At 55.8% G+C, this 27,197-nt stretch overlaps 1 protein-coding gene across 11 annotated transcripts in view; it reads left to right on the top strand.

The window, feature by feature from the left end:
• The window catches only part of CTBP2 (C-terminal binding protein 2), a 105,454-nt gene that overhangs the window by 56,992 nt on the left and 21,265 nt on the right, over positions 1-27,197 (top strand). For 7 of the 11 annotated variants that reach the window (XM_058671437.1, XM_058671430.1, XM_058671429.1 and 4 more), the window contains one exon: positions 24,743-24,900. The exons of 1 other annotated variant lie outside the window; for it this stretch is intronic. In XM_058671437.1, coding sequence (XP_058527420.1) covers positions 24,843-24,900 — 58 coding nt within the window. In that variant the 5' untranslated portion in view covers positions 24,743-24,842. Of the gene's footprint in view, positions 1-2,798; positions 2,817-2,843; positions 2,973-3,077; positions 3,235-24,742; positions 24,901-27,197 lie in introns of those variants that run through there. 3 more of the 11 variants (XM_058671438.1, XM_058671435.1, XM_058671434.1) reach the window with 3 other exon arrangements.

Raw genomic sequence — 27,197 nt, 5'->3', positions numbered from 1 at the left:
AGATCCTAGGACACACTGGTGAGGCAAGCCGGTAGACTGGAAGAGATGGCCTGGGGAGTCGCTAATTCTTTTGCAGTTTGAAATTAACATGTAAGGAGAGTGATCATCTTAAAGGGACCCAGTTCAATATTGTATGTGCTTTTGCAAATAAAACCATATAAACAATCTGGGGGAAATGTCCTCTGTAAGCTGGCAGAATCTGAACAGGTTCCCTGTTCCTTCCCCAGGATTCTGTAGCAAATAATACGTGTATGCTTCGTTTTTGTTTTCTAATTTATTTGTTTATCTGGAGGGCAGTGAGGAGAGCCAGAAAGATTTTCCGTTTGCTATTTTACTTCCCAGATTGCCACAGTGATGGGGGATGAGCCCAATTAAAGCCAGGAGCCAGGAACTCACATTTGGGCCTGTGGGAAGGCTCCCAAGGACTCCCTGAATATGCCCTGGGAGGGGCTGGGGGACTGCGTCCACAGAAGCAGGATAGCAACTCCCTGTGCCAGGGTCCCCACATTGTAGGGTTCCCCGAGCAGCCAGATGCAAATACTGGCTTCTTTATCAAACAGATGTTGTTGAAGTGGCTGCCAGGTGTTAGGCTTTGAGCCAGGACTCTGAGTGAGGTGTGGGCAGTCTGAGGCTAGCCAGCCCTGGTTTGAGCCTGCTCCTTGAGTTTGCCCCCTTGCACCTGATAGCTGGAGTCTGTTTTCCTTCTGCCCTTGGGACTGCGGGCACGGGCTTTGGAAGCACACAGACCTGTGGAGAAGGAGCGGTGCATGGCACTCTTGGGAATCCTGTTAGGAGATGGGCTGTAGGATGACAGGGTGTCTCCAGGAAGCCCTTAGGAACAAGGGGGTTCAGCGGATTGGGCCAACCTTCACTGGAAGGTTCTTCCTGTCCCATCAGATTTTGTTAGCCTTACAGTTTTTTGTGCCAACCTTTGAGTCGTCACCTTTAAAAACACATCCCCTAGTCCCGGTTTGATTTTCCTTGCTCTTATGCCAAAGCACCTCTTAATCTCATGCAAATATTTTAAAATAAACATGTCTTATGGTGTCTTGTCTGAAACGGTCTGTACACCCTTGGCCTGCTTTAAATGATAGATGCACTTGGAGAGCTGTTGCTCTGTCCTGTGTTGGGGCAGAAACAGCAGAACACAGCCTTCGTGTCCCTGAGGTGCTTCCTGGTGTCTGCATCTGGACGGGCCCACCCCAGGGAACGGAGACGGCTTGCAGTAAGCCAGCTGGAGCCTGTGGGCGTGAGGGTCCCGGGAGAGGGCCAGGTGGCGTCCAGGGGAAGCTGAGTTCTTGTTGGAAGTGCCACAGAAGCAAGTAGATGGCTGTGGTTTCTCTTTGCTGTTTGCGAGTTTTGGACTCTGGCTGTATGGGAGCTGCTCTCGCTGGCGCTGCCGCAGCCCGAGGCCCTCTGCCCCGTTTCACTCCTTCTACTGCTGTGTTTCTTCATTTTCATTCTTTTAAATTGGAAAGATGGGGAGAAAGATCTTCCATCTGCTGATTCACTACCAACAAATGCCTGTAACAGCCAGTGGAGGCTTGGCCAGGTCAAAGCCAGCAGCTCAGGTGCCGCATGTGGGTGGCAGGAAAGCCAGTGCTGGAACTGTGCTGGCTCTGAGGCACAGGATCTGGGACTTGAACCAGGCACGTGCCACTTGGGGTGGGGGCATCCTGGGTAACGACTTTACTGCTGGGCCAAACACGCACATGACAACTACTGTCATTGGAACAAGATCCTGTGACCCTTGTCCCACATTCAGCTCCTGGGGCGTGTTACGGCAGAGGTGAGGACCTGGGGTTGTTGGGTCTGCAGGGGAACCCTCATTCCCTTAGTATCATCAGGTAGAAGGAAGGCAGCCTACCTACTCAGAGGGGAGGAGCTGCCTTGGGAGCTAGGGAGCGCTGGGGGCTGGGGGACCAGGGAGCTGGGATGGCAGCGGTGCTGGCTATGGGAAGGCCCCCTGAAGAGGCAGCTCCTGCCAGGTGCCTGGGGCAGGTGCCAATGCAGAGGGCTGGGCTGCAAGAGCTTGGTCTTGTGCTTCAGGCCATGGGGAGACATTTGCGGAGTTTCTAAGACTCAGTGATATGATTGGGTTTTCCTTTTGAAAAAGGATAGCCCCCTGGCACCCACTTGTAAGTGAGATCGTTTGAGTGGGTCTGGGAAGTAGGAGGACCCCCCCCCCACCTTGGAGGAGGTCACTGGGAAGCCTGGAGTGGCCAGCTGAGGTTTATGCGACCAGTTTGCGGCGTGAAGCAATTTCGGCTTCACGCACACTGAACATTTCCTTCCTGTTGGAAGCTCTTCACCCTGATTTTCAAAGTAAAGCCACCAAACCCTACCAGGAATCTGTGATGGAAATTGTCTCTGGTTAATGGGATCTTTACAGCAACTAAATCCTCCGCTAAACACTTTATGTAACTGCTGCTGTGCACAGGGGTGGCGCCCTGCCATATGGCGGCAAAGCCTCTTTCGCCGTCATTAGGGAAGGAGGCAGGATCCCACCGCAGTGACTTTGTCATCCGCACCTTTCCTACCACGTCGGCTGCAGCGTAAGGGTTTTGGAGGAGGGAGCTGCTGTGCTGTGATGAAGCTGTTAGAGAAAATGTTGGCAGCTTCTCTCTGCATTCCCCCGTAGCCATGGAAAGCAAACTGCCACGGAACTCAGCTGCTGTTTGCAGCCCGTCTTCCTTGCCCTGCTGAAGAACCAGGGGGACAGCACTGACAATGGGCAGCCACAGGAAGGAAGGAGGGCTGAGGGTCTGCCCTGTTGGTCTGTCAGGAGCCAGCCCTGGCCTCTGGAGCAGCTCCAGGTCAGGGCGTCTTTGGGCCAGGCCCAGCATGCCGTTGCCAAGGAGAGAGCTTTGTTTGCACAGAACCCAGGGACTGTTGAAGGGCAAGTGTGCACTTTGGGAAGGACATGCTGACGTGGCCAAGGTGGATTCACAGCTGAGCACTGACAGCAACAGGTGGTGGGGCCAGGACCGAAGGGACAGGCTGGGCAAGGTGGTGCCTTGGTAGGGAACGGCCCCAGTGGGCTGGGAAGGCCTGGTTGAAAAGTCTGGGGGGGAGGGGCGGGCATCAGGCGGGGGCCAGTGGGCTGCAGTGGCTTTCTGAGTAGAGAGCCTGAAACCGAGACCCACCCTCTGACAGGGAGCGAAGGATGGGCTGGCCGAGAATTGTAAGCACCTGGCCCAGGAAGTAGCTGTTTGGACAGGAGCTGCCGTCAAGGTACAGAGACTAAGGTCTGGGCCAAGGGAGAGTGTCTGCTGTCCCTTCTGCCCAGACAGAAGGACCAGGGCACAGCACAGCGTGCAGGGAGACAGCCCCCAACCTGGGCCAGGCCTTGCGGCCTGCAGAGCACTCCCTGTGAGTCAGAAACACTGAGTCATTTGGTCACCTGGCTACACAGCTGCTGTGTGCCTGAAATAGAAGGATGACAGGGCCGCTCCTGGCCACTGCCCTCCTGTGTGCTCTCGCGGCCTGTGGGGGTGGCATCATGCTGCCAGTGGCATCCTGGTTCTGCTCCTGCTCAGGCTGGGACCATGGTGGGGGATCTTTCGTCCTAGAGGCATGTGGAACATTCTTCACTCAGATGGCCTTGGGAACGCATCCTGTGTCGGCACATACAGAGGGACTTGTGTGCCTGCAGCGTGGCAGGGTCACCTCACTGATGTTTTAGTGCCAGGATGTGGGATCAAGGAGGACAGGGGAGAGAACCCAACCTGCTCCTGGCCCCCCGACATGGTACCAGAGGGTTCTGTCCTCAACCCCTGCATAGCCACCCTGCCAACGGCCCCGGGGAGGTGTTCTGACCACAGTGATCGCCTCCTGCAGCTCAGACTCGCCTGTACTAAGTCCCAGTGAGCTTGTTTTCACAGTGCCTTAGCTATGTATGGTCAGCCATCTGTGGTCTTCTAGTATCAGGTTGCAATGTAAAGGTAGATGAGGCTGTAGCCAGTGGTCAGTGGCTGCCCAGGGTTGAGCTGCAGGTGTCCTTGGCCACCTGCATTTTTTTAAGGTGGCAGCAGAGGGTTGCTTGCCTGGTGTGGTTGGGAGAGCGCTGCCCTGGAGCAGCTGTCACCGGCTTACTGCGTACCCGCCTTTAGGGCCAGGCTGTGTCGTGGGTGCCACGAGAAAGCACCACCTGTCCACTGGAGGAACTGAAGAATGAGCTGAGGCAAGAGGTACATCCAAGTTGGCTAGCACTCGGTTTTAAAATACAATGGAGAGAGTTTGGGGGAAATTGCTGGCCAGTGTCTAGTGGAGAGTGAGCAGGAGGGTGATGTTTAAAGGGCAAGGTGCCCGCCCGCTGTAGGCAGCGTGGTCTGCAGGGGTGAGATGTGGTGCCCGGGGAGGACTGGGCTCAGTTCCCTGCCTGGGGCTCCGGCTGCTTGGCGGATGGCTCTGTGACTGCACGGGGCTGTCCCTCACACCAGTGTGAGCCAGAGATGGCCCTGGTGGAGCCTGTGCTGATGGTGGCGGACTGGTCCTTGGTGGCCCGCCACCCCTGTGGTCACAAGAGGCAGCCCTGGCTGTTGAGCTCCTGGGTCTTTCTCAGGCACCGAGGGAGTTGAGGGACACCAAGCCTGAAGCTGCAGGTGGCAGAGTGGGGCCCCCAACCCTGGGAGTCCCTTCCTGCCTTCATCTTAGCTCTGTCCTGGAGACCTTGCTCTGTGACCCTGCCTGTTTGTCACTTAGGCCTCTGATGTGCTGTGGTTCTTGCCTCACATTTGATCATTTATCTATTTGACACTATTTGCTTGAAACGCAGTGGGAAAGAAATCTTTCATCCTCTGGTTTATTCCCCAAGTGGTCAGAAATGGCCAAGTCGAAGCCAGGAGCCAGGACTTGTATCTGGGAGCCCAAACACCAGGGGGAGGGATGGGCAGTGTCCTCTGCTGCTTTCCCAGGTGCATCAGAAGGTCACTGGATTGGATGGAGGTGGAGCAACAGGGATGCCAGCATTGCAGGCAGCTGCTTAATCCACTGTGTCTCATTCATCTTAAAAGCAATGAAGTTGCCGAAATTCGGATCCTTGGGGGTGGTATCAGATCTAATTCTGAAACTCGAACCTACTCACAGAGGACATTTCTGTGCTTTTCTTGACCTTTTTGCTTTGATGGTGTGTTGGGCTTCTGAAGCTTTGTCGCAGCACCCCAAGGATCCCAGTCGGGCTCCCCCTAGGCGCCTGAATGACATTGGTCCATAGCCGTTGGTTCCTCAACCCAAGCCCCCGAGTACAGGAGTCCCCAGGGAGTGAGTGCCGGGTGTGTAACTCTGGGGGTAGAGAAATTCGTTTTTCTGGACTGCAGCATGGTAGTGTCTGCTCTTTAGACCGGATGGATGTGGGTTTTGCTCATTGTCCCATAATATCCTTTATAGCAAAAGAAGGCTCTCCATGTACGATGCGCATAGTTAACTCGTCTGCTGGTCACCTGTTGCTGTGGTTGGATCCCGATGTCATTTCTCAGTGTCTGGTGTCAGCTCCAGGAGGCATCAGTGTGGTCGCTGTGAGATGGTGTCCCCCACCCTTCCCGTTTCCTCTGCTGTACTGGCTGTGCCTCCCTGTGTGGGGAGGCCTTCACCGTGATCCTTGGAGCCGGCTGCTTGGTGTTGTGCGTTTGTTACCGAGTCTCTAAGTCATCACATGTGGTCTCTTGTTCTGTTTCATGTCCAGTTGGGTATAGGACGGGGCAGGGGAGGCAGCAGGCTTGTGTCTTCCTCATTGGCAAAAGGGACACGTGTGTTATTGTGGGTTCTGAACATGCCGATGTGCCTAGTGGAGTCAGAGGCCTGGAGCTGTGGTGACCTTCAGGGGCACAGTGTGACGCCCAGATCTGGCCCTTCCAGATGGGCTGCGACTAAAGTTCCCTCCTGCAGTCAATAATGGATGACTCGAGGGGCTGGGAGCGTAGATTTCTGCTTTCAAGTGTTTTCTTACTTTTTCAAATTTCTTGTGCATCTGGAGACCTTTTGGCTTGGGGCATTGAGTTCACTCTGGAGAATACCCAGAGGAGATTGTGTTTCTGCCGCAGGGCTGGGATGGTGCAGCTGGCGGTCCCTGCAGACGTTGGGGCACGCTCGGGTCCAGATCTGAAGAAACTGAGTGTATTTCTCTCCAAATTTTAACTTCTGTTCTCCTAAGTAGAGGTCTGTGGAGGCATGATTTGTCTGCCCCAGGAAATATGGGCCCCTTAGTGGAGGGAAGCAGAATGTGAAATGCCTTTGTGGTAGTTAAATTTACACTCCGAAGGTGATTTGTGCACCGTGCGGGAAGCTGTGATATTAAATGCATAAACAGGGCAGAGTTAACATGGAAGATGATTTTATTTGACAAGATCCTTGCAAAGGTGCAGTACCAGAGAACCGCTTAGCTGCTCTACAGTAACTGAGTCGGTACCAGCTAGACTGACAGTCCCGCCCCACAGGCTGGAAACCTGAAGGGCCCAGTGTGAGGGCATGCACTTGGCAGTGGGTGTGGTGAAGGGGTTTGCGGTTTCTAGGTCCCAGGAGAAACGTCGTTGTTGTCACCCTCGCTTTGGAGTCATTCTGTTCAGATTAGCTGCCCTCCAGACTTAGGGCCCGGCTACTTTGTGTTCGTAGGTGCCTCCCGCCCTTCTCTTGGCGGGCATAGTTGGTTTTTTTCTCACCCTATCGTGGCCACTGTGTGTTGACCTCGCTCTGGCTGTGGGGGAGCTGAGGGGCGCAGGCCACGGGAGCCCATCTAAATTTCAGTCAGGGTGGAGGCTACAGAACTCTCCTCCCATGTTCCCCAGAGGAGGCCACCACTGCCCAGGAAGCCAACCAGCCTCTGCATTGGGAGCTATGTGCAGCGTTGTTTCAGGTCCCCCACGTGCTGTAGGGCAGTGGGCTGCACAAGCCCAGGAACCCCACTGGAGAACCTGCTGTCAAACCAGGACACTGTGGAGGGAGAAGGAAGACTGGGTGACAGAAGGGCCTGGCCAGTTCAAGTTGACTGGAATCACCCAGGAACTGGTAACAAGACCTTCCTTCTGGTGGGTGATGGAGAGAATGCCCTTTCTTGGCAATTGTCGGACCAGTCCTCGGAGTTGGTCTTGGCTGCTAAGCCGGCCCTGGAGGTCAGCAGGGACTCGGTGGGTGGAGCCAGCAGCCAAGGCAGCGAGGACTGGGTGTGGACCCACAGGCTTGGGACTGGGGTTGAGGTTGAGTCCAGCACCTGAGGACAGGAAGAGAAGGCACTGGCTCAGTCAGCCCCTGATCTTCTCTCTGTGTCATTCCTTAGGTTAACGGGGTAGAGAGGAGGGCATCTCCTTCCAGGTAAGCTCCCTTTCGTCTGCATTGGAGGGCACCCCCATCTTTGCAGGGGTATCCCAAGCACAGATCTTCCCAAAATGTACCAAGATTCAATGATCCTCCCAGATTTCCTTCAGAACATAAAGAAAACCAATCAATCATATGGGCTTCCAGGCCGGTGGGGGTTGGGGCGGCTCTCATGTTGCATCCCTCTGGGTCGTCGGCGTCGCCCGCAGGCAGCACAGTCACCCCAGCTCCAGCTCCCAGCGCACGCTGTGTTCTATGGCTGCGTCTTGGCCTTGTGTCTTGCAAATGTAGTTTTCTCTTGGTGTGTGCAAAGTCACACTCACTCAGCCTGACAATGCAAGGTTTGTCTGCCCCTCACAGTAGCTGCGTGCTGGGGGTGGCGCTGCCTGGCACACGTCTGACTGTTATTTTCCGTTCGGGGCCAGGAGGTTTTGTTTTTTTTTCCCTTTCCTTTCCAAGATGGAGAGCTGGGGCATCTGGCCAGACCCTGCAGGCGGCCTGACCTATGTGCTCCCCACAGGAAGTAAAAGTTTGGATGACATCACGGCAGGGTTATTTCTTGTTATTGTAATTAGTGGGTCAGCAGGAAGTCGAGGCAGATGATTCTTGGAGAAATGACATTTTCAAGGCAGGACGGAGGCTTTGGAGAGCCCTGGTCTCCAGAGAGGCACTCGGGGGGCCTGCATGGACCCCGAGCCAGGGTGTTGCCTTCCGCCGCCATGCAGCAGTGGCCTGGCACCCACTTCCCGTGTGTGTTAGCAGGAGGGTGCCCGTGAGGGTGCTCCCCACAGTTCACGGAAAAGGAATCAAAAAGCCGGCTTACTGTGGCACAAAACATTTTTTTAAATCCCTGAATAGCTTTTCATAATGCATGGGGGTTTTTGTTTGTTTGCTTTTTTAATTGCAAAGCAGAGTTAGGAAGTTCCCTTTCTATCTGAAGGCTTGCTGTCCCAGTAAGCTCGGTGGGCAGGGTTGGGCCAGGCTGAAGGCAGGAATCCTCCAGGGATCAGAGATCCAGGGATCAGGGTCGCAGTGGGGCAGCCAGGACAGTGGCTGGCCCTCGTGGGGTTCTGGCTTGGCAGTCGGCTTAACCTGCCATGCTGTCACACGGGTCCCTGTGAGTATGTTAGAGAACTTTTTGAAGACTGCATATGCGGCTTTCCTTTGTGCTCGGGGTGGGGAGGCCTTGCCTGCAGTCCCAGATGTTCCTCCAGTGGAGGAGGAAGAGTGCAGAGTGAGGAACCAAGGGGAGCCTGAGGGGCACCCAGAACCTGACGCCCTGCTGAGCGCACTCTAGGACCAGCCCTGTGATGTTTGGGGGTGAGCTCATTTTGTTTAGAACCAAGGGATGTGGGGTGGAGCACTGGGGGGCTGTGTCCCTGTGGTGTGGTTGGGTCACACACGCTTCGGGTGGTCTTCCCAGAGGTGGGTGCTGCATTGGTTGGGACGGTGTGCAGCTGGGGACCGACGGAAGGCTCTGTGTGGGAAGAGGGGTACAGTTCTGCTTAGGAGGTGAGGCCCCATCTTCCATTTTGATGGAAATGAAGATGCAGTGCTCCCTGCTGGGTCCTGTTGCGCTGTGAGTGCCGCACAGCAAGTGTGCGTGGGTGTTTGGAACTGTAGCTTAGGGAGGAGGCTGTGGGCTCTGAGTTGGGAGGTGCTCCCTTGCTCGTGTTTCTGTCCTGTCCGGTGTGTTCCCTGGAGAACAACTGCCCCGCTGCAGGATAGAGCGCCTAAGTTGTTTTTATTTATTTTATTTATTTGAAAGGCAGAGTTACAGAGAGAGACAGAGGTACCTTCTGTCCACTGATTTACCTCCCAGAAGACCACTGTGGCCCAGGCCAAAGCCAGGATCCCAGAGCTGCATCTATGATTCCCACGCAGTTGCTGGGGTGAAGTAGCAAGGTGGTCTTTCTGTTTTCCCAGGTGCATTAGGGATGTGAAACGGGGCCCTTATGGGATGCTGGCTTTGCAGGCAGCGGCTTGACTGGCTATGGCACATTGCCCGCCCCAGTCTAACACTTTCTAGAATGGTTGTACCAGTATCTCCTCCCGTCAGGTGTGAATGGAATGTCTTGGTCCACATCCTCACCGGCACTGATGCCTGGGCTCTTAGCTGTCAAGTTGAAGAAGACAGACACAGTTTTGGTGGGTTGGTTTTTTTTTTTTTAACCTGAGTTATTTTGGTGGGAATTTCTTTTCAGGTTAGAACTCTGCCTGTCTCCTCCCTGTACAGTGCTGAGTTTGTGTATACACAGTGTTTTGTCATGGGGCTTTGGGGGAAATTGTGTCCCCACCAATACTGGGGAGACTGGGACAGGGTGCCGAGGGAGCTTTGCAGGTGGGGTTCCCTGACGAAGGCTGGTGTGGGCAAGCTGCGGCCCGTGGCTGTGCGGCCCAGAGCTGGGTCTCAGCTGTCGTCTCTCTGTTTATCACATTCAACACTTTCAGTAATGACTTAAGTAGTGATTGCCAAAAGTGTAATCAATGCTTTTGTTGATGATTTGAGACTGGCGTGGAGGGGATGTGCCGTGTTTGTGGAACGTCTTGAACCGAGGCCCTACAAAAGCCTGTTGTCTAGGGTGGTCCCTGCAAGAGTCCTGTTTTCCGCTGTTGGCACGGGGTATGCCACGTTTGCCATTGTTATTTTTCTTTTTTTAAAATTTTTTCTGTTTCAAAGGCAGATCTAGAGAGAGAGAGAGATAGAGAGAGATCTTGTATCCACTTTTTTATTCCCTCCGTGGCTGTGGTGGCCAGATGGCCAGACCTGGGCTAGTGTAAAAACAAGAGCTAGGATCTTCATCTGGGTCTGCTGTGCGGATGCAGTGGCCCTAAGCCTTGGGGTGTCCTTCTCTGCTTTCCCAGGTCATTAGCAGAGAAGTGGAAATGAAACAGCCAGGACTTGAACCAGGACCCGTCTGGACTGCCAGTACCACTGCCGAGGATTGCCTCCTATGCTACCGCCCCAGCCCCTTTCTCTCATGCGTCTTCCTACAGTGTGAATAGGGCCTGTATGGGGGTTCTGTTCTGGCCAGGACCATGTGGCCCTGGAGTGGTGCTGCTGCCTGCATGTGTGCGCGTCTGGTGCCCCACTGGCCACCCTCCCAGCGCAATGGGGATGACTCCCCCGACCTTCTGTGTCCTTCCCACTGCTTGCTCTCACTACATCTGTGCACAGCTGGCTGTGCTGCCCCGCCTCCTCACAAAGCCCACCATCCGCCTTGTCCTGCTCTCGCCAGCATCTAGTGGCCATCTTTGCCAAGGTGTCCGTATTTGGCCGTGTGTGTGACTGTATGCTTACTGAAGGAAAAGGCCCCGGGCTGTGAAGTGTGGAGCTGCTGATTCCTGTCTTGAGTTTTGTCGCGTCCTTCGTGAGCCCTTGCAAGGCGCCTTGCCTTGGCTGGCCAGTGTGTGCAGCCAAGGGTCTTACCTGCCTTTGTGGGGCGGAGTCCCCAACTTTGTTACCGTGGTTGGAATACCCCTCGTGGCCTGGCTGGATTCATTTCCTGTTTGGCTTGGGCTCAGAACTAGACGCACACGTGTGTGCTTGCGCAGATGAGGCAGCTGGGCCCCCTCTCAGCTGTGTTTTCTGCCCTACCCCGCCCGCAGCTGCACCAGGGACACAGAAACCTCTGGAAGGGAGAGACTGCTTCAGCCCAGGGGACAGCTGCTGGGCTGCCGAGAGGCAGGGCTGCACTTACTGCACTGAGGATTCAGCCTTAGCTGGAATGCAGTCCTGGGGAAAGAGCACCCAAAGGTGTTTGGCTGCTTCGTGCACCCAGCTCTGGTTTGGCAGCACCAGAAAGGTGCTGCCTGGAAAGGCCTCGCAGACCAGCAGAGTTGAGGTGGGCCTGGCCGTGAGACTGCACAGTTGAGGGGGCGCACCTCCCCAGGCGGCCTCACTGCAGGAACCGGAGAATCCAGAGTGTGGTGGATTGCCCAAAGTCAAGTGCATCAGAGTGTAGAGGAGAAGCCAGGACTCCGGGTACAGAGGAAGAGGGGTTGGTTGGTGCACTTACTCCTGGCTTGGCAGACTGTGTATGCGGCCAACCATTTGTAAGATACAGGCTCAAGAGGAGCTTGGCATCCATAGGGCAAGAGGTGATTGCCCCAAGGAACAAGCAGAATCCTTGCTGGGCACTTGCCCTGCCCTCCAGAGCTCACCATGACATCTGCTGGCCTCTGCAGTCTTGCAGGACCTGTGACCTGAGGTGAGGGACACCTGACCATGCCTCCCCACTCCCGCCCCAGGTTGATGGGCATCCCTGGGCACAGCATGAGCCCTGAGCATGGAGGCAGATGGGAGGCCGTGGGGAGGTGCATGCAGGGGCCACAGGAGATGCTCATTGGGTCTGGGGCTCAACCTTCCTTGGGACTCAACACTACAGGAGATGTTGCTTCGTGCTATGGGGCACAGGTGACCAAGGGACATGAGCTGGCGTCAGCGTTAGCCGAAGCTTATGCACTCAAAGATGACCTGCTGTCCTCTCTTTCTCTTCATTAGGATTGATTTATTTAACTGAAAGGGAGAGCTTCCACCTCACCCGCACAGGCCCAGTGGCCAGGGCTGGACCAGGCCAAATGCAGGAACCTGAACCTCCAGCTGGGCCTCCCTCAAGGGTGCCAGGTGCTCAGGTACTTGAACCGTCATCAGCTACCTTCCTGGGCCATTCAGCCTTTGCTCTGGGACGGGATGCCTACGTCTCAGATGGGGGCTGACCCGTCACCCCACGTGCCGTCCTGCGTTGTACCAAGTCATCATGTCTTCACTGACCCCTATTGACTGTGACTGTCCCAGGTTTCTGGGAGTCGCCACAAGCACATACCCTTCTTGTTCTGTTGTTTTACAATTCTGGGCAGTTGCAGCCTTTCTCTGGCTGAGGCTCCTCCAAGGCGAAGGGCTCAGGTGACCTGCCAGGGGCACAGCCAAGCACGCACACTGTCTTCCTGTGTAACGTCTCACTCCTGCCCTGCTCAGGTCGGGTTTGTGCGCACAGCAAGAAGTCCCAATGCTGCCAGACCCCTGGAGCTGGCTGCTGGAATCCCCTGGGTGTGGCCCTGGGGCCACGCAGTTGCCACGGCAGCAGGGCTTGTGTTGGGTTCTGATGACTGCCTGACCCCACCGTAAAGGCACATGCACAGAACTGGGGAAGCCTCTTGGGACCGACCATGGTTTAGGCCAGACGCCTGGGTGGGAGATAGATTTATTTTAAAGTCTGGTGCTGGAAAGCATTGTGGTTGCCCGTGGGTGTGTTTCAGATAATGAGTGCGTACTCTGTACTCCTTGAGTAGAACCAGTGAGGGAGGCCGACTTGCGAAACTAAAACCCTAGATCTGCGAAGGTTGGCCAACACCAAAGACAAGAACAAAACCAGCTTTGAGGTGAGCTGGCTTCATTCCTTGCCTTTCTTCCTGTGACTTTGGCCTCAGCCTTAGGCAGAATCCCCACATCCTGGCCACGTGGAAGGGGAGGGGGCCAGGCAAGGAGTCAGGGCAGGCCCACACTGTCTGTGTTCTATTGAAGAACATGGTTTTTATGATGTTCCGGCCACAGCCATGACTGTGAACGGAGCCCACAGCACACCTGGCCTGTGGGGTGTGGCACTCAAAGGCCTGGGGCTGAGGAGTTTGGAGGAAGTGTGCCCTGGTCAGTGCAGATGAGAGCTTCCCTCCTGCTCGGGCCGGCCCGTTGGTGCAGGCAGGCAGGTGCCTCCTTGACAGAGGTGTCCCGTGCCCTTGGCGGGATGGGGCCCTGTCCTTGGCCCTCTCTAAGTTGCTGCCCACTGCTCTGCTTGCTGCCTGCTGTGAGTGTACACAGTTTATGAATTCATTGCCCTGGCAAAAGATTCAAAAGCTGTTGGCAAGGATGTGGGTTTAACAGTCCTTACCAGAGGCAATAGCCCTGAATGGTGGGGGCAGAAGGACAAGCAATGGCTCAGGGGCTCCCCACTCTGGGGAAACCAGCCGGTCTTCTTGACCCCCAGGCCTGGGGGAGCCAGCGAGGCGCCGCCCCAGGCAAGCCCTGTCTGCCTGCTGCCTTTGTTTATTTTGAAAGTTTGTCCTGTGTGAGTGAATCTGCAAAACTTAGCTCTGCAATAAAGCTGTCACTGGTGGGAAACGGGGCAGTAACTCAGGTACTGTAGTTAAACCACTATTGAGTTTGCGCCATCCGTGAGTTGATAAATCGTATAGCTTCATTTGGTAGGAATCAGCAATTTTATGCGGCAATTAATTTTTACTACTGGAAGGGAGCCAGCGTACGGGAGCTTCCCCTTGGTTCTGCGTCTGTCGCAGGAACTCAGCAGCTTTGCCACAGCGAGAAAGGACTCTGGCTGTGGCCGTGGTGTTGTCGTGACTGTCTTTGCTGTCCTCATGGGTTCCTCTGGCTACCAGTGCCCTGGTCAGGGTGTGATGGCCCTCGTGATGTGTGTGTGGCTGTGGCTGCCTTGCAAGTGTGTGCGTTTCAGCATCCAAAACAAAGATGTGCTTTGGGGGTGACAGGGAGGTGGTCCAGATCACTTCCTAAAGACTGGTGGCATGGTCTGCTCCTTCAGTCTCCAGCCAACGCCGGCTGCCTGGGGTTGGATCAGGCTGCTTCCTGCAGCTACACTGGCTGCCCAGGGCTGGGTGGCAGCGGCCACAGGGTCCTGCAAGCCGTACTCCACAAGGTGTGGGGTGCACAGCAGGCGCCATCCCCTCTTAAACATGATTGCAGACATTTTCAAATACAAGGGCACCTGAACAATTATGAAGAACTGGAAGGGAAAGGTATGTTTCACCCACCCTGCTGACCCCCAACCCTTGACGTTGGTACAGAAGTTTTCTCATAATGTACGTTTTCATAATGAGGCTGTTTTGGTGCAGAACATTGGGATGCACACAGAGCTCTGGCAGGAGTGGCGTTGGTATGCAGAGTCCCTCTTGTGCAGGCGGCCCATGGTGACCTGTGGCCTGTGCACACCGGGCTGGAGCTGAGCTGTCTGCTAGTGCGCCATGCTACCTGAGCAGAAGCCAGGCCCAGGAGCTCTGCCAGCACCTCTCCATCCAGGTCGGGGCACCCCCTGTGCACCACTTGCTGAGTCCAGTAGCAGAGGCATCTGGCTTCTGGCCCAGCTCTCTCATTTTCACCTGTAAAGCTCGAAATAAAATAAATGCATGTCCCAGGCCAGTCCGTTACAGCTGAACAACTGCACAACTGGGCCTGCTCAGATCTCTTCTGTCTTCCTGAGCAAACAGTTCCCTGTTCTGGGTCTTGAGTTTTGTTGGTGGTGTTGGGAAAAACTAAGACACGTGGGGAGAATGAGCCATCCCTACTGAGAATGGTGCCCAGCTGCTGTTCCAGGAGAGGTGGCATTTGGGTGCAGAGCAGGGCTCGTGTGCATGCTGGGCCAAGGCTCAGCCTGGCCATCTGTGGCAGCTTTTCCCAGATCAGGGCTGTGTCCTGGGTCACCGCCTGCCTTGTCTTAGCCCCGAGATGCTGGGGGAATGTGGCAGCCTTGCTCTGTGCCCAGTTGGCTTTCCTGAGGCAGTCAGCCTGTGGCCAGCGGTTCCAGCAGAGGGGGCCATTCTCTTGGAAGTCGTATTAGGAAGTCCTGTGACAGCAGTTGGTGACAGAAATAAGATGCTTGCTTTAGCAGTTTGCTTAGCTCAACACACATTCGCAGACAGTGCCAGGGCTTAGATGAAAATAGGATGCTCAGCGTGTTGGGATGTTTTCAGTGAAGATACAGTGTCTCCCATGAGGATGTTGGCCTCTGCAGTCATCCTCAGGGAATTCACCCTGAAAAGGCCCCCCAGAGAACTTGGATCTAATGGAGTCTGGCAGCAGGGTGCCCCTGCAGAGCTAGGCACAAGATTCTAGAAGACAGAAAGCCAGGCACAGGCTACAGCAGAGACACACGTTCCTCTGGCCGTGAGGCCTGGTCCTCTTGTACGTTGTGCGGAGAGGCGGGCGCAGACGTCTGCAGGGAACAGCCAGTCTGTCTCACATCCACAGCCCGGCCTCTCCTGTCTGAGAAACCCGTGCCCATGTGAAATTTTCTTCTGCTGGCTTCCTCTCCGTCTTTGGTCATGGCTTGGCTCGCGTGGAGCCAATGCAATTCGTCTTCTGCGTGACAGCCAATGCAGAGCCGCAGCCCAAGATGGAACTGTCCGGGCCCAGGGTTCCAACTCTGCCACAAAACCCGCGCTTATCTTGGGCCCAGAGCCAGGTTCACGGGGCACCTTTTCACATGGAGACACTCCAGCTGAGGTTTCTAGGACCCAGAACACAGAGGTGAAAGTGTGGGCCTGGGCGGTCTGGGCTGGGTGCACCTCGATGCTGTGTAAATGTAGCACCCAGTGCCCTGGCACACACGGGCTGGGAGGAAGCAGTGCCGGTGGGCTGCATGGTCACGTGTGTCGGTGAGGGCCTGGGATGAAGAACAGTTGACACAGGCCCCGTGCAGGAGGCCTGGAGCCCTCGGCCGGCAGGACAGTGGCATGATGGTAATGCCTTCCATCCTGAAAGGTCCAGCCTGCCTAGACCTGCCCATTGGCTCCTGGGGAGCTGCTGCACAGTGCCTGTGAGCCCAGGAAAGCAGGCAAGCCTGGGAACAAATTGCGTTTAGATCTGTGTGATGTCTCACTGTGATTCATCCCCTAAGAGGGCCACATACCTGTAGGCACCCACGTTCCTTAAAGTAAGCTGCCTTGTCTTGCCTTTGTGCACCTGCTGTGCATCATGGAGCCTGCTAGGACCCTGGACCCAGCAACATCCCCCATCGTTCGGCTTTTCCTCCTTCATTCCTTTAGCGTCTGCCTCCGGCCTGCACCTGAGCAGAGGGAGTGGAGATCGCTGGCCTGTGGCACCTGTTCCCTCCCCAGGGTTGGGATGCTCTGAAAGCAGCAGGAGTTGGCTGGATTTGGGGACAGTTGTCTTGGTGTGAAGACCTTGCCTGATGTGCCTGATGTGTTTTGTATGGCCGTATCTAGGGTGCACGTGGGCAGGTGGGGAGGGGCTCTGAGATACCTGGTGAGGCCCCACACAGGCCCCAGAGGTTCTTGGCACGTGTCTCTCAAGGCTGCACACTGGGTAGCCTGGTTCTGTCTGCCCCATGGCGCATCCCATGCAGAAGGCATGAGGAGACATAGATTTCAGCAGCCCCAGACTCTAAACACCTATGCCCCGCCCAGGGAGGCCAGAACAGACCCCCAGTTATGGAAGGCAACAGGTTTGGTGCCTGCTTAGGGACCAGGGACCAGCCCCCCGAGACCGCCTCCTCTCTTTAGCAGACTGAGGCCAGGAAGTGGCACTGGCCTTAACAGCAACTCAACTACCCCAGCAGCACCGCTGGAGCCTAACACAGCCCAGGCCTCCAGCGGCCTCAGGAGGAGGGCAGGGCAGTCTCTGAGTGGGGAGTGGGGAGGGGCCTGGTGGACAGAAGGGCCCAAGAGGCTGGCATTTGGCACCAAATGCCATGAGCCCTATTTTGAGGCCTGTTTTGTACCAGAACTTCCTGTTTTTTCCCATGGAAGCTCTTGTTTTGGCTTTCATGATGATGGACTTAGTGAAGTGCGGGCTGTTCTCAGGGCAGGGAGCTCCACATTCTGTCTCCAGGCAAAGCCAGTTGCCCCTCGCCGCAGTTCCAGGGACTTCGGTGCACAAAGACTGACTGCCAGCGGCCGCCCTGGGCGGGTTTCGTTGCCAGAGCCCGAGTTCGGCCTCCTGTCTGGAGGAGGCGGGGGCTGGCCCACGACAATTGAAAGGGTTTTTGTGTTGTTCCTCTAGGGCTAAGTTAAGCCATGTGTGTCTTCTTTCTAGGAGTGCTAGGCCAGCCAATCAGAGCCACATACACCCACTCACTTCCTGCCGACCTTGTGACACCAACAGATGTTCTTTCTTACAAGTGTCGCCGGCCCCAGGCCCGCTGACCTCATCTCATTGCCTGGACGCCATTTTCCTCCATGTTGTCCATTAACTCTTCCAAGGCTGCTTCCGGGCCAAACTTGCCCTGCTCCTGGGGTGCCAGGATTGTGTCCATATTGCTGAGGGTAGCACTAAGCAGGTGCCCAGAGCACAGCCCCTGGTCAGGAGGGTTCCCGACCTGCCTGCTCCTGAACCGTTGGGTCTCTCCTGGGGACCAGGTGCCAGATGTGAAATGGGATGGCGCCGGGCCAGGACTTCTCTGAAAAAGAGAGGCTGTGTTTGTTAAGTGCTGGTGTCCTGGTCGCTTGTGACAGGCAGGGATGCTGAGCGCTGGGACACTCGGCCTGTCTCATCTGTGCCTGTGTGGGAACGCGCGTGCGCTCGACATAGCCATTCCAACTACACACACACACCCACACACACACACAGCAGCCACTCCCCCTCTTCCCACAGACTCACCCCCTGGGAGAAAACCCCTGCTAGATAGCCATTCCAACTACACACACACACACACACACACTCTCTCTCTCTCTCTCTCTCTCTCTCTCTCTCTCTCTCTCTCTCACCCACCCACCCCCTGGGAGAAAACCCCTGCTAGCGTTTGCGTCTTCCTGGCTCGTTTTCATTTGAGTTCCCTAGGCCAGGTTCTCTCCAGCCTCCTTCAGTGGTTCAAGAGTTCTGGGTGGGGAGAATGAGTTGCGGCTGCTGGGCGGTAAGTCTGGCCCTTCTTTGTAGACTTCAGTCCAGCAAGGTCTCCCTGGGTAGTATAAGCGAGAGTTCTCGAGCATGGACCGGCTGAGGTGAATCTTCAGTTCCCTAATGGTAGCTGATCTGAGTTGGGGCTGTAAAACCGCAGAAGGTTCCAAAAATGCCATGGCTGTACAAAGCTTTCAGGGGCTCCCCGGCCGTTGGGCTCTGGGCCACGTTTGTGTGCTGGGCCACAGTGCGCTCCTGGCTCACAGGTTCCGGGAGGTGCTGGCCGCTGTCTGCGATCATCTGAGAAATGGCCGTGTTTGTGCTCCTGACGTATTTGCAGGTGACTCAGCGTTCCCCACACTGACGCTGATAAGACCAGTGCTGTGTTTGATCAGCTCATGTTCTTGTCGCATGGGAGACTCGTGTGAGCCTCGTGTGGCTCTCCTCCACTGTGAAGCCACGCTAGGTGTGTAGTGTAAAAGGGACTGTTTTCTTGGGATTCCAGTCAGAGAGCGAGTTCTGGAACAAGCTGCTTTCACACACCCATGTACCGTCTGCTGTGTCCCAGTGGCTTTGTGAAGGATGACCATGGGATGGAACTGGGCTGTTGGACATGAGTGCCTGCCAGTGCAGTGACACCCTGCTTGGGTGAGGGCACCCTCCACCCACACCTGTCCCCCCACGGGCTCACGTGTGGCCTACGGCTCTGGAGGAATGAGCTGTGATGGCTGTGGCCTGGGCACAGCAGGCTGGCCAGTGGGTGTCAGCAGGGTTGCCTGGGACCCCCTTTGGGTGCTATGGCCATGGGAGGTGCCTACCCTGTGAGGAAGGGATCATGTGAGGAGTGGGCTTTTCCTCAGATGATGTCTCCAGACGCCATTTCCTGAAAGCAGCCCAGCAGCCCACCACCTCACTGGGCTGTCTACACGGAGGTGGCTACTGAGAAAGACTGAGGTTTAGAGGGGCATAGGCCCCTGTGGGGGCACTATGATGATGAACCACCCCCTCCTGGCCTCCTGAGAAGGAGGGGCTGGTGCTGGGCACAAGTTGCCATGTGCTGTACTCTGCCCAGCACCTGCAGGCTGGTGAGCCTCTTGCTAGACGCAGTGGGGACATCCCTGATGCCCACCTCCTTTCAAGAGTTGTGTGATGGCTCTGGACCCAGCAGAGCTGAGCTGTCATCAGGTAGGCACCTACCTGTCCTGGGTACCGCAGTCCCGACCCCTTCCTTAGAAGTTCCATTGCTGTCCATTTGTGTTTTTCTTTGCTGGGGCATCATGGAAACTCACCCTCCTGGGTGTTCTGCATCCCTGCTGGCCTGGACGCTGACCAAGCACAAGTGTTGGCAGAATCTGGAGGCAGAGAAGGTCATACTGGGCGTGCAGTGCCCTCTGCTGGGCTAGGTCAGCCCCACAGGGTGGTGGCGTCACAACCCGTTGGCTTTGGATTTGGTGTTGCAGTGTGTCCCTAACATGCCTGAAGGCCATGGGATCCACAGTTGTGCTCCGTGGGGAGAGTGGACATTGCCCAAGGCTTGGGTGTCAGCTGCGACACAAAAAAACCCAGAGGCAGATATCTAAAAATTCTAACCATCCACATTTTTGGTTTTCCGTGTAAGAGCACACCGTTGCAGCTTGTTGAACTAGTAACCCATCGATTTCTGTGATTGCCTTTATTAGATAACTAACTACACGTGTGGTTCATATGTATTAGCATTAGATAAATAATTCAAAGTTGCTGTAAAAATGTTAAACATCTTTCCACCCCATGAGTCCAGATTTACAGTTTACATTGCTTCATGGCATGTTGCACATTATAGAGGCATAATTCAGTGGATGTAGCGTGGACGCCTTCCAGGTAGCCGGGACCTGTGGCGGGTGCTGGCCACACGTGTGGTGGGTGTGCCCCCCGCGTCTTAGCCTGGCTGTGAGCGAGTCTGATCTTCCAGATACTTCTGTGTGTTTACTTGTATTCATGCTCATATAAATATTCGGAATAATGTGTTGCACTGGCATAAACGTTCCAGAATATTTCCTGGCTGTGACTGTGTAGCCAGGAGGGGACCATGGTGGCACCCCCTTTCCCTGTTTGGCCAGGCTCCTCAGTAGGAGAGAGGGGCTCCGGGTAGGGGATGCAGGAATCTGAATTTACTGGAAAAATGGAGTTACAGGCTGTGAAGGATCCGGGCATCTACCAGCCACTGGCCAGGGCAGGGGCAGCTTTCCCAGGTGTGTTAGGAAACTGGATTGCAAGTGGAGCACATAGGTATCGAACCAGTGTGCCTGTGGGATGCTGGAGTTAATAGTCTCCATTCTACCTGCTAAGCTGCACCACTGACCCTGAAGACACCCATTTTGAACTGCTTACTTGGTTTTATTCCTCCCCCCACCCCCGTCTTGAGTTTAAGACTTGTTTAGGAGACAAACACTTTTAAAGTGTGTGGAAAAATCCTACACACAGGATTTTCTCTTTCTGGAACATGGGAAGCCCCGTGCTGAATTTTTATTGTGACACAAAGAGAACAGCCAGTTAGGAACTGGCAGAATTCACCCCCCCAAGTCCTGTGCCCAGTCACAGCCTTTTCCAAGGGCAGGTAGTTAGCACCGTATAGCATTTCTTGCGTTGAGTGTGAGCAGCGGACGCAGCCTGGGCGCGCAGGCGCAGGGAGCAGCCTGCCTTTCACATTTTCCTCCTGGCACCTGCCATGCACCAAGTCACCTGGCCTGAGTGCGTGCTACCCTCCAAGGTGCTCTTGTCCCTGCTGTAGTCCGTCTCAGCCCCTACTCTCCGGTGACCCTCAACAGGCAGAACCTGGAAGGTGGTGACCACGGCCAGGTTGACCTTATTCTTGAGGGTGCACCAGTGTAGATTACTCTGCCAAACCGCCGGAATCCCTGCCATCCGTGTTTGGACACTTCAGTAGCTGCCTGGAGAGCAGATAACCAGCCATAAGCTAGCTTTTGAAATTCCAGGCTCTTCTGAGTCGTGAGGCATCCCTGACCTCCTGGGTCCCAGAAAGGGATCTGGCTATGGGGAGGAGTTGGAGGCTCTCGGGGGCCCAAGGAACGAATTGGGGGTGCATGACACTCGGGGTCCACATCACCCAAGTTGGGCGTCCGGGCACGTCCTGGGGAAGATGAGCTTCCTGACCTTGCTGGGGGATGACAGCTCCACCTCAGCTTCCCACGCCGCTGACTGTATCCAGCCACTCCTGCACCTGCACAGCGCTCAGTTTTGGCCACAGTATGACTCTATTCCGGTTCACTTACTTGTAATTATCCAACCTGGGAAGTCTGCAGGCCCCCCCCCCCCCCCCCCCGCAGGTCCAGGGCTGGCAGGTCGACCTGGTGGCTTTCCCTCACCTTGGGGATTAGCATGTAAATAGTGCCAGAGCCCCATGTTTGGCCGAAGTTTGAGCTGCGTGGATGCCTGCCTCTCACACCAGCAAGCCAGCTTGAACTCCAGCTCCACAGGCCCATGTGGTCGGAGGCTCTGTTGACTTCCGGGCTCCCCACTTTGGCCTGGTGTGAGGGTCCCATCGACTGTTTCAGTTTGTGGCCTCTGTGCATTGGGTGCTCCATGCCTGGACCCAGCAGTGAGCTTTGGCTCTGGGGCCAGCCATGGTGGTGCCAGGTGCAATAGTGCAGCTCCCTTTCCGGCCAGCGACATCCTGCACAGCTTTGTGGTGCCAGAAGCTCGGAGCTCCAGGTGCTGTCCAGGTGCCTGTACTGGGGTCGTGCTCCCTCCTTAATGTGCTGCAAAACTTAGTCACTGTTCGCACGTTGCTTAAGAAGGTCTCCCTAGGAGAATTGAACTGTCATGCTGTGTCACTGGTGTAGGAAGTTTCCATTTTTGAAGGCACTGTTAAAGATACACACTTTGGGAAGTCCTTCAACTGCCTAGTGCTTATGAAGGCACGGCAGAATGAAAGGCCTGACTGAGATAGGAAGGTTCCTGGTGAGGACTGCCCTGTGGCCTGGCGCTGGCCGGGCCAGCCCCTGCACCTGCACCCCTGTGTCCGGCTGTGGGAGGTTGACCGTCCTTTGCTTCCTTGCTCCTGAATGTGATGCTCGGGAGAGCTGTGACGTGTGCCGTTACTCGTTATTGTTCTGCCCAACCTGTGGCTTCTGCAGAGGGCAGCCACCCCTGTCTGCTGTACTCCGGTGCCAAGACATCACACGGGGCTTCGTAGGAAATGGAACTAAAAGCTGGGCCTCGTGGTGTGCTGGATTAGCCTCTGTGCAAGGTGCAGCTTCTGGGTTCTTACCTCCCTTGCTTCCTTTTCCAGCTTCTTGCTGACGGGCACCCTGGGAGGCCCAGCTGGCGTTTCTGGCCCCTGACCTTGGCCTGGCCCTGCCCTGGGTTTTACAAACATTTAGGGAATGAACCAATACCTGAGAGAGGGTGTGTTTGTGTATGTGTTAATGTTTGTTTTGCACAATTTTTCAAAACATTTCTTGTGGCGTTTTTAATTCTCCTCATGCGTGGACTTCGGTATTTCTGGTATCTCGATTTGCTGACTTTTCGCACCTGCTTGAAGAACCGGGGAGGCCCTCCCTTCTCACTTGCAGGAAGCGCCTTACGGCTTCTCGTTGGCACGTGGCTTTTCTGGGACATGGGTGACCTGATCGCGAGAGGGGCGGCACTGCAGGTTCCCCAAGGTCCTCCTGCAGGCGAGTGAGTCCTGTGACTTCCGCCCTCCCCCCACCTGTGACAGGTGTAGCGGGAGTGCAGGCTGGTGTGAGGCAGGCGCAGCAGCTGCTGTTGGCCAACCAAGTGGACTGTGGTGAGAGGGAGCCCAGAGCCGGGGTGGAGGGCGACGGGCTGCCAACGAGGCACAGCTCTGTGTTGCAGATAGAGTTTCTCCTAGGGAGCCCGGGAAGCCGACTGTCACATTTCCTGACTCTGGTTCCCAAAGCCATGTTGGGGGAGGGATGGCCATTGCCCCAGGTGGTCAGCCCACCCCAGAGCCTGGCAGTCCGGTGAGCGTGAATTCACCACTCCAGTGGGCAGCTGCCTTCGGAGGCTCTCCCCGCCCCCCTCATGCCCAGCACACGTGCTAGGAGCCACTTTCCTTTAATGGAAGACATATTTATGTAAGCCGATGGCTCATCTTTCCTTTGATTGTGTGATCGAGATTCTACTTATCAATTTTTCAGGAAGCCATCTAATTATACAAATTAAAATTCAAAGGAAAGCAAAAAGAGTGATTATGTGCCCCTCCGGGGCTGGGGGAGGGGTGTGAGCCCACCATGCTGGCTCGCTCCTCACTGTGGCTGAGGTCTCCCCCCAGGGATGTGGCCTGCCCTGGCTCCACCTGGCATCCCGTGGGCTTCTCACAGGAAGGCGCCCACTCAAGGCCCCAGGTTGTGTCCCGTCGCTCCATGCTGCTACTCCTGCAGTTGCCAGGGATGGCGTTCCCAAACAGGGTCACCTCATCCGTGGTCGATGGTCCTTGCCGCTTGCTGGGCTGATGTGGTTCATGGGCCTTCAGAGGGGCTGAGAATCTGGAGTGCTGCCATGTTTAGGTGATTGGAAACTGCTGCTTTTCCTGGCTGTACTTTTTTTTTTAATTACGTAATTATTGTCATAAATCTTGAGGATGCCTTTTCAGTCCGTTTTGCTGGGGAAACTACCCATTAACTACCAGGAAGTTGCCTAGGCTGCAGCCTGACCTTTGGTGAAGTCCTTCCCTAGGGGTTGCACAGCTGACCAGTGTGTGCTGTGACCTCTGTTAGCCCTGGGGTCTCCTGCACCCCCTCTGGCCGGGTGCTATGCAGCCAGTGCTTACTGTGTTCCTGGAGACACCGATGAGCATGGATTCTTTAATGAGCCCATCAAATGGGTTTTAAAAAGCACTGTAGTTTTTCAAAGATGCATTTATCTAAAAGTCAGAGAATAAGAAAAAGGCAAGGTCTTGCATCCAGGAGTTGTCTCCTAGATAACCCCGAGGCCAGGGCTGCGCCTGGGTCGCCCACGTTCTTGGGTTGTCCTCTGCTGCTGTCCCAGGTGCAGAGGGCAGGAGCTGAGACGTGGGGCAGCCAGGGCTCCATCCGCTGTACCACAGTGCGGACTACGGAGGATTAGCCACGCTGCACATATGCGAAGGCTGCAGCCCCTAAAGCAGTGAGGGACGTTAGGACACTCGGGGGCTCCTGGTGGCCACCGGCTGAGCAGTCAGGTCTGCAGTGCCATGATGTCATAGCCCACTCTCCCTCCAGGGACAAGGTGTGGGCAGGAGCTCTCCCTGCTAGAGGGCCCCCATACTTGGCCGACACGGGAGACCCTTCTCCCGCCGCCTCCAGCTTGCTCACCACTGCCTAAAATGATGCTGAGGATGGCCGGGCAGGCTTGAATGCCACTAGTCCCTCCCAGAGCCTCCAGCTGGGCCCTGAGGTCCAGGCCAGGCAGCTGGGCACACGCGGCGGGAATGGCTCATGCTTTGCTGAGCTGGGGCTTTGGCCCAGCTCTTCCGGAACGCAGGCTGTGAGCCCCCCATGCAGTCTTGGTGGGTGCCGTAGTGTCGGGTTGGCTGTGAGCGCAGTGAGTCCAGCCAGGGTTAGTGTCAGGAGCCAGGCTGCTTGTTGGTGTCTGTGGCTGTACAGCGTCACAAGCCCTGGTGCAGCATTTGGGTGTCACTGCCTGTTGTCCTGTGTGCCCTGCCCCTGCTACCCAGGGGGAAGCCTGAGCTTTCTCGGTGCACTTGGTGCCGCCTCTGTCCACCCCCGGACGGCAGGTCGCCTTAGCAGGTGGCCATCAAGTCCCCGTGATGACCTGTCGTCCCACGTGTCCAGGGGCAGCCGAGTAAGGACTGTTTTCTGCTTGTTTCAGGGTGCGTAGTGGCGTCATGCACGCAGGCTCCGGCAAGCTCCCCTAAGTTCTTAGAGGACCGCTTTGCCTTTTGAATCAGAGTTGCAAAGTTCCGTAAAGAATGGCCCTTGTGGATAAGCACAAAGTCAAGCGACAGCGGTTGGACAGAATTTGCGAAGGTAAGAGCCAGCGTGTGTGCTGGGTTCCCCCAGGACCTGGTTCCTTGCTCCCATCCTGACAGGCTCACCTGAGCTGGGCTGTTCCAGAACGTACTACACCCCTGCCGCCCCCTCGCCCCACAGCCCTTCTGTGTGGCCTGGAGGCAGCAGGCCTGGCCCTGGTTCCCGAGGCTGGGCCACCCTGGGTTCACTGCTTCCACCTACCCGTGGCTGGTTTGCATATGAAAGCTTGTATACTAGGACCGTCTTTGGTTTTTCCTGGCATTTCTGCACTGTCTGTTCTCAGTTACGATATTTACAACTGTGACTTCCAAGGTATTCCATAAGAGCCCTGTGCGGTCCTCGTGTTGTGTTCAAGTCCCTGGTATCTTTGAAAATGTCTGGAAGTGTTTTATTCATGAAAGGAAAAATAAATATAATTAAAATCTAATGGAAACCCAGGGACAGAAATCCGAAATGTTGATTAAGCACAGTCTTCCGCTGCTCAGCAGGTGGCCCTGGGCAAGGTGGCTCTCAGTGAGTGCGGTGGGGCTGCCTTCTTCCCAGGACCAGGACCAGGTGTGGGGTGTGGCACCATAACTGCAGTGGGTGCAGCTGCCCTTCCAGCTCTACACCAGCTGTGGACAGGAACACAGCAGCATTGCCGTGCCGCCGGCCCTGCCGAATTGCTGCTCCCTCATGTGGTGCATAGACGGTATTGGAGCCGCCTCTCCGCACAAGAGCTTGGTCCCAGTGTCCCTGGGTTCCCACTGCATGTGAGACCCTACACTCCAGGCTTTTCTTAAGGTTAGAAAGTCAGATACACAGAGAGGAAGATCTTCAGTCCATTGATTCACTCCCCAAGTGACCGCAGCGGCCAGAACTGAGCTGATCCGAAGCCAGGAACCAGGAGTTTCTTCTGGGTCTCCCACATGGGTGCAGGATCCCAAGGCTTTGAGCCATCCTCAACTGCTTTCCCAGGACACACACAGGGAGCTGGATGGAAAGCGGGGTCGTCAGGATTAGAATCGGTGCCCATATATGGAATCCCAGTTAATGCAAGGCGAGGACTTTAGCTGCTAGGCTACCACGCCGGCCCCAACATTCAAGGATTTTCAAAAACAAAAGCGAAGTGGCTGACCATGTTGGAGACCTACAGAAAGGCGGCAGACACGGGCCTTCCGCTAGGTCAGCTGCTTTTCCTGGTGTGCATGTATGGAGGGATGAGTGAATGAATGGATTTTTTTCCAGAACCTTCTGGAAAATGTTGTAGGCACAGCAGTGTCCCCAGAGTGTGTAGCTCCTTCGGACAGTTCACATGTGGGAGTTTGGCTTCATGGTACTGCTGTTGCGTAGACTGCGTGCTCATGTTCCCCTACACGTCTGTTTAGCTGTTTTGTTTACACGGGAACTAGTCACATCCCACTGAGTGACCACGCTAACTCTAGACAAGTGTTGGCGCTCCTCCCACGTGTGAGCTGGATGAGTTCTCACACACCTTCTTGCTGGGGCAGGGGTTCCGGTGTTACAGGTGCTGCCGTGAGGCCATCCCGCTGCCCCCTGTGTGCCCAGCTATACTGCTGTGTCCGGGTGCTGGGGCCCTCAATGACCAGAAGCCGGAAGCATTCGCCCCCTGGGCTGGGGACAGACAGCTGTCTCTCCTCCAGCTCTTAGGCTCTGGCACCCTGGTTCCTGGCCCACCCCTCCTGTGCCCACTCCCTCCCCGTACAGGCTGTGCCCACCCGCACCGGCTTCTCCGCCAGAGCTTCAGTTCTGGCCAAATGCAAGCAGTACCCCCGGGCCTGGGGCAGCCATCATGTTGGTCCAGTCCCTGCTCACCTCGTCCCTTCTGTGACCCCACAGCAAGGCACCGGAGTGCAGGGCCTCCAGCCGGACCCAGCATGTGTGCAGCCAGCACCTCGTGGACCCCTCCCAGTCAGCTGACACAATGAGCGAGCTTTCCCTTGTGATGATGCAAGTTTGTCCTCCGCTGCCTCTCCCGCTGTCCCAGTCTTCCTAGAGTCCCGTTGGAGTAAGCCTTGCTCCAGACCAGCCTTGGCTGGCAGAGGCTGCTCACCGGCAGACAGCAACGTTGTCTTTGTGGTGTGCCGTTCATGTCTCGGCTTTCCTCTCTCTTGAGTTTGTTGACATGGTGTGCGTTCATGCGTCAACCAGCTGAGAGACGTGAGGCCTTGCTGCCTCAGGCCAGGGCTGGTTTGGCTGCCCCAGCGCTTGTCCGCTAGGATGGGCTCTGCCTCTGCCCCCCTGGTGTCGGGGATCCAGGAGCCCCATCCCCACCACACCGCCTGCTCCCCTGG

The sequence above is a fragment of the Ochotona princeps genome, chromosome 13 (genome assembly GCF_030435755.1).
Source record: "Ochotona princeps isolate mOchPri1 chromosome 13, mOchPri1.hap1, whole genome shotgun sequence".
Lineage (NCBI taxonomy): Eukaryota > Metazoa > Chordata > Mammalia > Lagomorpha > Ochotonidae > Ochotona > Ochotona princeps.
Note: the sequence above shows the minus strand (reverse complement) of the source record. Positions and strands in the feature narration are given on the sequence as shown.